This window comes from Mangifera indica, chromosome 20 (assembly GCF_011075055.1).
Source record: "Mangifera indica cultivar Alphonso chromosome 20, CATAS_Mindica_2.1, whole genome shotgun sequence".
NCBI classification, from domain to species: Eukaryota; Viridiplantae; Streptophyta; class Magnoliopsida; order Sapindales; family Anacardiaceae; genus Mangifera; species Mangifera indica.
Window position 1 is genome coordinate 8,775,491 of NC_058156.1, and position 12,135 is coordinate 8,787,625.

At 28.8% G+C, this 12,135-nt stretch overlaps 1 protein-coding gene across 1 annotated transcript; it reads right to left on the minus strand.

Moving 5' to 3' along the window:
* Window positions 1-4,205: 4,205 nt before the first annotated feature.
* On the minus strand, window positions 4,206-9,064 carry LOC123204269 (flavin-containing monooxygenase FMO GS-OX-like 9). Its single transcript, XM_044620873.1, has 7 exons — window positions 8,437-9,064; window positions 7,668-7,738; window positions 7,404-7,562; window positions 7,235-7,317; window positions 6,419-6,554; window positions 5,272-5,445; window positions 4,206-4,617 (listed from the first exon to the last, which is right to left on the minus strand). Exons 1-7 carry the CDS (start codon window positions 9,002-9,004, stop codon window positions 4,432-4,434), a joined length of 1,377 nt encoding a protein of 458 aa, XP_044476808.1. The 5' UTR covers window positions 9,005-9,064; the 3' UTR covers window positions 4,206-4,431.
* Between the last annotated feature and the right edge of the window lie 3,071 nt (window positions 9,065-12,135).

The following is a 12,135-nucleotide window of genomic DNA, read 5'->3' on the forward strand; positions in this document are numbered from 1 at the left end:
GATGATATATCATTCGTATACCTAAATTATATATAAAAAATATGTATATATAATATTGCTCAAATTAAAAACTATTTTTGAGGTCACGTTCCTTCTAATTATATATAAAATAAAAATAACATCCGACCATGTCATCAAAATTAACTAATTTTATATTGTCTAATACTATAGTGCAAATAAATTTTAGGTTGTATGTCAGACCAATAATCGAATTGATCATCTCACTAGTTAGCTTTTTGATTGGTTCAACCGGATAACCAACCAGTTTAACCTATTGTCGAATTATTACATATTTTTTGAATAATATCAAACATTTTTCACATTTTTGAAACATAAAACATATAAAATATAATTTTAAATAGTTAATTAAAAATTGATACTTTATTTATATAACAGAGTATCAATTTTTAATTAACTATTTAAAATTATATTTTATATATATAGTTAATTAAAAATTGATACTCCACCATATAAATACAGAAAAAACTAATTACAAATTTTATCATTAATTTAATTAATATTTTACAAATTGTAATTCCTTTTAATTTTAATAAAACAAAAATTGTGTAAAATTATGTAAACTCGGTTTTGTTGGTTTTAAGTAGTTTTTTTGATTCAACGAGTTTATCAAATTTGTCTGAATTTCAAACAAGTTAATATTTATATATAGATCAGATTGAATTGTAAAACTAGAGTGGATTGTACAGTGATTCCAATCTAATTTTAAAAACACTAATATAAATAAATTAATAAAATTTGTTTGTATATATAATTTTATTTTTTTATAACAACTTGTACGAGGAACCATTACTCATATATGTTACTCTTTAGCGTACCATACAATCATGGTCATATTTTATATGTTGACAAATTTATTTTTGGGGCTGAGATGATACTTTATAACTTAGAGTTAATAATTTATAAATGGCCAAAGGCTTATTCTCATTGAAGGTTTAATCCATTGGTAAAGTCATATTTACAAACTTTTAAAAGTTTAAATACGCATCCGTTATCTAATTCTGTTAAGATTTTCTATTAGTTATAAAGATTAAATTTTATTTAACTAATAATATTAAAAAATATAAAATTTTATTTATTTTTCTACCTTTATTTTAAAAATTGCCAATTTCCCCTCAAACTTTGTTATAAACACATTTATAGTGTCAACAAAAGCAAGTTCGGCTTAATCCAAATCGTTAGTAAACCTAGTAAAACATTATAACTTATAAGGAAAAAGCTTCAGATCGAGTCATGAAATCTTGAGTTATTTGATGAAATAGTTATAGGTCCGGGCAATTATATTCCAATTCTACCCATCGAACCATTACAGATGGAGTCCCCCAATTATCAAGAAAAAAAGGCACGTTCAGCTTTGTCCAATTCTTTCCTTTCTAGCCTAAATCGGTTCATTGCAAACCCACCCTTTCTTTTCAGAACAGATTTAAGTTCTTCTGAAACAGTAGGAAGTCCGCCCAATACCTTCCTAGCTTCTTCATTACAACTTAGTGCGGCTGAGAGGTTGTGTTCTACATCTCCAGCAATGTGACCCTCAAGGTATTTAAATATCCCACCATTTTTCACTTTGGGAGCTTCTCTCAAAGCAATTTCCGCTTGCTCAGGCACTGTGAACTCCAAATTACGTGTTTTCAGTAACTCTTCTGCTCCGACTGATGCATCAACACCTTTGTTGAGTTGAAAATTTTTGTTATCAGGACTCTTTCCAATCTCATCCTTTTGATTATCACACGCTTCGCTAGGGTCTTCCAAAACTGAGTATCTAGCATTCTTAACATGCAACCTCTTACCGTGTTTTCTCTCATATAAAACTGACCGTTCATCTGCACTGCTACTACGCGCGCTGCTTCCACTGCTGGACCTATCACTCTGGCAGCATCAGTCTGCCAAGGAATATGAACTGCAGTTCAGGTAATACTGACCACCAAAGGAGAAGGTTGACGTGCAGTGTCACGAAATTGAGCAAGAGAGCCAAATCTCTTGCTCGATTTCGGCTGGAAAAAGCTAGGTTTTTTGTGCAGGAAATATGGGAACAGAAAGGGTGCCGACAAGATGGTTGACAATGGGTTAGAGTGCATCATGAAGAAGAACAATAGCAAAAAAGAGATAATACATTTTGTAGGGGTGTAATGCAATGTTATGAAATTTGAGAGGACGGTTGCATTGGTAAAATAATAAAACCCTAAGGGGGCATTTGGTTTGGGTAATATTTTATTACAAAAATAAAAAGATTACCTTGAAGATAGATTACTTAGAAGATTACTGGATATAAATGATTACTATGTTTGATAAAATTTGATAGGTATAAATAATTATTATGTTTGGTTGAATGTAATAAAAAATTACGAGTAAATTATTTTACTTAAAAACCCTTGAATATAATTATTTTTAAATATTGTTTATATTATTTGTCATATTAATTAAAAATAAATTTATTTTTGCCTTCAAAAATTAATAAATAATAATTAATTATAATAAAATTAAGATTATCTTGATAATCTTTAAATACCTAAGGTGAAGGTGGTAATCAAATTATCACCCATATTACCTGCCATGTCAGCATTGATAATAGAAAATTACTGTAATATTTTATTACTAACAAACCAAACAAGAGAATAAAAGATAGATTACCGAGGTAATCTTAAAAAACTGGAACCAAATACCCCCTAAAATGAAATGAAAAATGTAAGTTTTTAAAACTAAAATTAAAAATGAGATAAAAATTTATTTTTTTAATATTACTAATCATACTATAACAAATATTTTACTAATATTTGTGTTAAAATGTCTAAAACTAACTCCACATAAAATCCATTAAAGTAATAAGTTTTACAAGAAACTAATTATACTTTCAAATTATAAATTTATCAGCATTCATTGTCCAATTATCTCGTTTTTCACTTGCATTTCAAAGTTAGGATTTTCATCGGTTTCTTTGTGAATCTTCATAGTTGTTGAAACAATTGAAACTTGATGGCCTAGAGGCTAGGACCGGGCCTAGACACAAAGCCCGTGAATCGGCTCATTACTATTTGTATAATTATTTAAAAAATAAATTAAATAATAATTATAATATAAAAAATTATTCTTTTATTAAAATTAGTGGGTTAACCCGCTACTATTGAGCTCAACTTGATCTTATATATATCGGGTTGGATTAAAAGCCTTATATTTTTCATGGGTTAACTAGGCCAATATAAGGCCCACTACTATGCAAAGGCTGGTACAAAGGAAGCTACACTTGCAACTTCTTACTCTACAAAGGCAACATCATCAGGATTGACATCATACATTTCAAAGTTAGGATTTCTAGTGGTTTCTTTGTGAGTCTCCATGGTTGTTGAAATAATTGAAACTTGATGGCCTAGAGGCTAGGGCTGGACCCAGACATAAGACCTGTAGGCCAGCTCGTTATTGTTTTTATAATTATTTAAAAAAATTAATAAAATAATAATTATAATATAAAAAACATTTTTTATTAAAATTAATGGACTGATTCGTTTTTGTTGGGCTTGACTCGATCCTATATATATAAGATATATAGGGTCAGGCCGTATGTCTCATACTTCCCATGAATTAACTGGGCTAGTAAGACCTATTACTGTGCAGGCCTTAGGCTTAGCCCGATTTGACCTATTGTCATCTCTACTCAATACTTCGAAATCAATGTATAATATTTTCTCCAAAAATTTATTTTCGGACAAATGTGTCTAGTTAAGCATATCAAAAGTTGGGAAATGGTACATTTTTCATTTATATGGAGCCAAAAACTCCTTTATATTTAATTGCCTTGTATCAATTAAATAAAATTGATATATAAAAATATTTACAAAATCATCAAATTAGATGTAAATTGATTTTACAATGAATTAAAAAATGTAAATTGTATTTGTATTGTTGGTTAAACACTATCCTCCTAGAGGCTTGGGGAATTTTTTTTTTGCCTAATCTTGGATGACATTGTAAATATATGTGTGTCATGGGCATTTAGGAAAGAACAATACTATACGTATATACTTTCAGTATATTATCCAGATATATAGATAATAGATTATTATATGATTGGATGATTTTGATTCAAAGATAAAGTAATATCCAATCATATGATGACACATCATCTGTATATCTAAATTGTATATAAAAAATATGTATACATAGCATTACTCGTAAATTTAGGATTAAATAAACATAAAAGAAGTCATCAACACTCAAAATTCTTCTGCAATCCACTTGTACCCAAGATGATTACAATTGTTTCAGTCTCTTTGATTCTAGCATTTCCAAAAGGTAAAAATAGAATAATAAAATTCTTCTTCTTTCTTAAATCAATGAGAAAATAAACAATATTTATATAGGGAGAGGTTTCGTTTCAACCTCTCTCTCTCTCTCTCTATTAGTGCCCATTTATACGAACTTTCAGTGAGCATTAAGTTGAGTGAAATGAGGACTCTGAAGAGCTTCCTGAAGAAGCTCATGATCGTCCCAACAATCTCGATATGTCTCCAGATTAGCATCTGCATTCACCAAAGCTGATATGCAAAGCCCTTTTCTCCATTCTTCCAAGCGAGGGAATCCAACAGTGTCTGCATATTTATCACAGTACTGCAACATAGGCAAACTGAAACAATTATTTATCTGATAAAACCATGCGTACAAACAAATTATATAAACTTATTTATATAAATTGAAGTGCCAATGTGTGATTAGGTGATGCAATTGCGTATTTTTCCTCTGACTTTAAAATCACCCAATCAAGTGCCACTAAGATTGGATTTGAACCGAATTTGTTCAAGCTTGGCTTGAATAAGTCCAAAACAAGCTCGAATAAAACAAACTTAAGTTTGAGAGTTAAATATTTTCGAACTCAAGTTTTAGGGGTGCTCGGCTTGTTAAGCTAGCAAACTTAAAAAATTTGATATGAATCGACTAAAACGATGTTGTTTTATCCAACACGCATTAAAGCAACGTTGTTTTAGTATTGAATCAAGTTCAAAACTCTGTTCAAAATTAAACTAGAACTGAACTAGTCCTTGACTTTTCTCAATCGAGCCGAACTCAAATACCCTTGAAGCGAGCTTATCAAGCTTGAGCTCGAGCTTAATATCTAAGTCTAGCTGAGATCAAGCTTAGGTGAATTCGAACTCAATTCAAATTGAATCCAACTTTAGATACCATCATATCAGATTATATGAATAAATTAACCTATTTTAGTTCTACAAAAGGATTACTCTTATTAAGATGATAAATGAAGGTAACCTCAAAATTAGCAATGTCGTGAGAGTAATGCTTGGGAATGCCAGCAACATCCCTTGAGTGGTAAAATTCCTTTATGGAGAGCATCATGTCATTGAATGATGGGAGGGCTCTTTTTCCAGACAGTAGTTGAGCTATCCATTTTGCTTGTGATTCAAAGAAAGGGAACCCTATCAACTGTATTTCATCATCATCAATCAAAACCCATCACACATTTATATAAAAGCAAAAACTTTAGCTTGTTTTTGAATCAAAAGATTTGCTCCAAGTGGCATTATTTGCCATGCATGTGTTAAATATTTCCCATGAAATAAACTACAAAAACATAACATTTGCTTGCCATTTATATGACTAACAAGGCGTTTGGTTTTAAATAATCAAATATTATTCTGATAAACTATTTTTTATTAATAAAAAATTTTGATAATTTTTTATTATCAATGATAATGTGACTAATAATATAAAAAATAATTAAATTATCATATTCATCTTAGATATTAAAAGATTCCCATGATAATTTTAATTATATTATAATTTTATTTTTATTAGTTTTCAAGGACTAAAATACTTTTATTTTCAATTAATATAACAAGTAATTTAAAAAATATTTTAAAATAATTATACACAATAATTTTTAAGACATTTAAGTAAAATAATATCTTAATATTTTTTTATTAACTCCAACTAAATACTAATTGTTTATATCTACTAATTTTTTATTAAAAAAATAATAATAGATACCCAGTAATTTTTTAAGTAATCTGTATTTGTAATATTCTTTTATTTTTTTAATAAAAAATTATTTGAACCAAAGACACTACAAAAATTTTTAAAAACATTTAAGTATAACGGACCTTATAAATAAATCATTTATATAATTAGTATATATATTAATAAACAATATTATACGTATCTATTTTAAATATCCAAATATGTACACACTTATTATGTGATTGAGTATTGTTTTATCTTTAATTTAAAATCATTTAATTATGTAATGACATACATAAGTATATACCCAAAATAGGTACATATAGATTTATTATATATTAATTCACATAACCCAAGTATTAATCACAAAACAATCAACATTATTAAGAATATTATAGAACATTAATGATAATTAAGAAGTGATTAATTAATTAATTACCTTTCGAGGAATGCCAACAAAAGAGAGAGAGGGAGCAAGAGAAGGAGGGAAGGTATGCTCATACAAAGGACCCACTCGGTCATCATCCACAGCTACTATTCCTTTGGTGTCAAGATATGGGAAAGCATATGAATACCTACAACACACGTTCATATCATATTATAAAGTTAAAGCTATACCGTTATTAATTTAATTTATCTTTATATATACATCCATTAAAGTTTTTTTTTTTTTTTTATAACGAAGAAACTTTATTTAAGTTGGATCATTTATTCAGATTGAATTGACCACACTAAATAGATGAAACCCTAGATTTAGTGATCTATCTAATAACCTCTGTATTAGGTAAGTCATAAATTTAATTTTGAAATGTTATCAAAAAAGATTTAAACTCTTACTTTCATGCTTAAAATCTCTATTATTTGCTATTTAAGCTTTTCCTTAGGGGCATTGATTAAAGATTTTCTATCAAATAGCCTAGTTACAACAAAAGGATCACCTAGCTATATGCATGTAATTGGATCCCACAGAAGAATCTTTCAGTCAAAAAAAATGAGTTCATGATCATAATAATCTTCCAATCAGAAAACTTTTTTGAATTGGAAATCTTTTTTTGGAAGATTGGTATGATGAAGTCAAAGAGTAAAGCTTTCTTTGTAAGTACTTTACTTTTGTATAGTCTAAGTAAAGAGGTAACTTGAATAGTTAAAATTGTTTCTTTGCCCCTTAAAGTGAGAGAAGTAATTATATAGCAAACTTTATAATACCAAAAGTCTACCGAATTAATGAGATTCTAATTATATATTTATCGATTACCCTGTACAATATAAGATGGTGTCTGCAATGATCCACGAGCCATCAACGAATGTCACATGTCCATCTTCTCCTAGCACGTCTATCTGCAATAAATCGTTAATTACAAAACTTTTTGTCACATATAATGTAATTAATTTGTGATTAATATGTTAGAGCCTTAATTAATTACCTGGGGATGAAGATACAAGTTCTTATATTTGGATAAAACTTTAGATAAACCCTCGGAAATATTAAGGGATTTTGCACTAAGATGAACTTCTTTTGCCACTTCCACAAGCTCAATCGATATATCTTGCCCACTTAATGAATTCCCAACAATCACCACAATCTGCATTATTAATTTGATTTTATATATCAACACACCTTAATTAATATAAGATAAATTAAATTATGAATATTCCAACATAATCTTAGAATTTTTTTTCTTTTTTACCTCATTACGAAATGGCTCTGGAACTCTATAAATGTGACTATGAAGTTGCTTCCCTTTCCATGTATCCATTCCTAGACATAATTAACAAGTTAATCCAATAAATTCATCACCAATTAAAGACAATATATGCATATGTTAAGATTTTAAATATACGGTATAAAACTTAGATTCTACATTGAAAAGAACGGGCTTTTGATGTGGAGTTTATATGACTTTGAGCTTTCTGATATCAATAACTAATATTTAAGATATAATTATCTTAAAAGTCATTTAATGTGATATTAAAACCATTATGACATCTCTTAGTTATAATTGTAAATGATGTTGAAATTTATGTTCTTTCCTTGAGTAAATAGGGAGTCAATGCACAATCAGGTTGTGTGGGTGTCAGTTACAGAACATCTCAATTGTAATTGTGCGACACAAATGGTGACGTTGATATTACAATTGCACCGCCAGCATCGCAATTTTCTCATAGGCTTAGCAGGGAGCTACTGCACAGCTAACCTGCTTGAGCATTGGGCTTACAGAACAATTTTCAGTTGTAATCATGCAACGCAAGCAAAGATGCCAACATTACAATGTTCACTTGGGGTTGGTTGAGGGCTAGCGTATTGCTAGTCTGTGTGGGCGCTAAGGTTTCAAAACGTGATGGTATATTAGGATAGCAAGTGCAAAGTGGTGATTTACCGGGAAAAAAAAAAGTGCAAATTGGTGGTAGGATAGAATTCTAAGTGCAAGACCATCATGAAAGTTTTACATTACGTACCTTTAATGGAAGGCAACCTGGGGTGAGAGTAATGGCCAGTGGCAACAACCACAGCGTCAAAAACTTCCTCCACAACTTTCTGATCAGCCTTCTTCTCTTTGCTCTTCACAACCCATTTCACCTCTTTTCCAAACTCTCCATAATCCAGCATCCCCACATACTCAACTCTGCTGTTAAACCTAATCATCTCCCTCAACCCGAACCACTCACAAAAATCCTTCAAATACAGCCACAGCTCCCTGTGCCCCGGAAATCTCCTCGTATCTCTTCCTTTCTTCACCACAAACGGAAAATCTGTGTACCCCATGATCTCCCTCGGCGACGTCAGCCGCAAGGACTCGTAAATACTGCTGTGAACTTTCAGAAATTTGCTCCTCCCTAATGGCTCCTCACTCTCCACGTTAGGATCGTATAGCCATTGCCCACCAACGTCGTCGTTTTGCTCCAAAACCACCACGGCGTGGCCTTCTTTTCTTAGCTCCCTCGCCGCCACCAACCCCGACGGGCCGGCCCCGATCACGCAGACATGCTTTGAGTGGAATGTTCGTTGGTGATTATCGGAAACCATGGTGGTGAATTTACTAGTGTGAATGAGAAAAGTGAAATGTGTTGTGAATGTGAAACGTGTTAACGGGTTTTTATAGATATTTTTGAGGCTAAAAACTTAGGTTATAATTTTTATTTTATAAAAAAATGTATATATTAAAGTTTGGAATAGCACCGGTTGGCTAACTGGGTGACACACGTGATACTGGTACATCATGACTTTGGCTTCATTGAAACTAACACTTGACATACTTACAAATGGATGGCTATGGATTTTCTCCCCACCGATTCCTGAAACTCAACCCCGCCCTTTCACAAACACCAATGAGATAATTTAGGCTAAATCAGAAGTTTCCACGGAGGTTTGACAAATTGACTTTCTCATCCTTGGAATTTGAAAAAGTCATTTTTCCACCCACCTAATAAATTTGTTAAAATTTTCATAAAATAATTGAACTTTCCCTTAATTGCCGCCGGCAACATTCTTCGCTGACAATATCGGGACTCACACCAATCAGGATGCTTTCGGTAGAAAATTACGCCAATTTGATTCATCTTAGTTTTGAATTTATTTAAAGTGAAATAAAAATTGAGAGAAAAAAATAAAAAAATAAAATATTTAAATTAAAATGTAATTTGTTTGTATAATTAGTAATATAAATAATATTATCCCTATTATAATATTATTATAATATTTGGATACGGAACAAACAACTGTTTGGCATGGGATTTATCAGTGATTTAAGAAAAAGTAAAAAATATATAAAATAACATATTATTTGTATACCTAAATTATATATAAAAATATAAAAATACATAATTATATTGATATATCAAAAGCATATGTGAGTTTATAGTTGATTAAATTCAGGATTCATCAAATAGAAATACTCCCGTTTTGTTCAATGGTTGTGAGATTTGTTACTAGATTCGAATATCTTACTCGGTGTAATTGATTTCAATCCAATGTGACGGTCCAATTTGGATGAGATTCCTTATTACAAAAAAAAAAGAAATACTTCGATTATTGAAATTTAATTTTTCGTATCATATGTCAAGTATTGTATAATATCGTATAATACAATTTTTAAAAAATAAAATAATAAAAAAATTATATTGACACTTCATCATTTCTAAGAATATCAATTTATATCGATAAAATGTATTATATCATATAATATATATCGTATCGTATGATACGTATCATTTTTTTCTTGTATTATATCATAAAATACATATTGTATATCGTAATATCTTGATAATTATAATAACATTATTTTCGATAGGTAATTAACTTGTTCTAATAATAATTTTTCTAAAATTAGATCATTTGAATTTACTTAATTAGACCAAGCAAATCAATGTTTGTAAATAAGAGAAGTTGTAAGGGTAAATGAAATGAACTATGAGGCTGAGTCTATTATCAAGAGTAACGTCGTTAAGTAGGCATCACTGCGGTGCCAATTGATTGATCGATGTGAGTGCATGCATGAGCATTCTTAATACGTGTGGGACATGAGCTAATATCAAAATTAACGGTGGATACCACGGGAGACGGGCCTAAAACACTCCTTAATTTGAATTCAATTCAAGTTTATTGAATCAAAATTAAGTTTAGCTAAAATAAAAAATAATTCAATTTGATTTGATTTAATTTTTTAGCTTAAATTAATGATTCGAATTCGTAACTCGATTTGATTGAAATTGATTGTTTGAATATATGATTTGAATTTATAACTTTAGTTTATAATTTATTGATAAAATGATATCATTTTATATAAATAATATTCAAAATTATTAATTCGAATCGAATCAAACTATCAGTTTAAACTATAAATTTAAGTTGATTTATACTATTAATTTGAATTGAATCAAATTATTAATTTGAATTACTAATTTAAGTTAAACACCTCTGACCTTAAATTTGGTTTAATTTAACTTAAATTTAAATCAAGCTAAATCAAATCAAACTAATCGTGTTCAAGGCTCTAAATTATAAATCTATGTCGGTACTACTTTAATATTTTCCTTATTTATGAATGAGTGAAGTACAGTTGCCCACCTAAGGTTTGGCAAGAAAACACTTTTCCACCCGTAAGTTGGTGTCAATAATACTTTTCCATTAAAAATTAAACATAAATAACATTTTTTTACATAAAATTAAACCCGATTAATAAAAAAAAATTAAAGGGTGAAATTATATTTTATCTATACTGTTTTATATTTTTAAATTATCATATAATCTTAAATTAAAAAAATTAATAATAACATTTATAGCCAAATTATATAAAAAGTCTATTATTTTTATTTTCTTTCACTCCCGCTTCTTTCTCTTTTTTTTAAATAAATTAAAACATTTTTGTCGTATAATCGTATATCAAAATAAATTGTAACAAATTATAAATGCAAATGTTATATTAGTATATTACAGTTATTAGGGATTTTTAGAGAGATATTGAAAATTAAAAAAGTTTAGAGATTTTTTGGAAAATTTTAAACTATCACTTACCTCTTAATAGTTTAAAAAATAATAATTATACTTTTAAAGAATTAAAAAAATACAGTAAATTATAAATATTAATATTATATTATAACTATTAAAACTGTATAATAATTTTAAAATAAATGAGATTTGAAAAGATTTGAAAGCCATTGAAAATATTATATTAGGATAAATTTTGAGTCAAATTTGATAAAAAATTATTATTATTATTATTTTTCAATTAAAGCCTTCTCATACACAGCTAAGGTGGTCACCCCCGTCTTCGCCAATTTAACGGTGGACCCATGTGATGGGAGGGTTGCTAGGGCGGTCATAGCTCCACCGCCACGTTAAAATTCAAGGAGCAAGAACACGTGGCACTTACCCAGTTGTTCAACACAATTTACAGATCACCGATATTAAAGTTGGACTTTTATATTTTTACGTATAAATAATGAGTTGTTATTTTATAATTAAATATTATTTTATTTTTAATTTAAAATTATTTAATTATATAATAATACGTTATTATTTATATATAAAATTATATATATTATTTATATATATAATATTATTCTTAATTCAATAAAATTATCGATACAATTTTTATACATAATAATGATATATTATTATGTAATTGAATATTATTTTATCTTTAATTTTTAATTATT

Coding starts and splice junctions, on each gene's coding strand:
- LOC123204269 (XM_044620873.1), bottom strand. CDS start 9,004: ATGGTTTCCGATAATCACCAACGAACATTCCACTCAAAGCATGTCTGC. Junction 6,555..7,234: donor ACCATCTTATATTGTACAGG/GTAATCGATAAA, acceptor CGTGTGTTGTAG/GTATTCATATGCTTTCCCAT. Junction 4,618..5,271: donor ACGACATTGCTAATTTTGAG/GTTACCTTCATT, acceptor CCTATGTTGCAG/TACTGTGATAAATATGCAGA.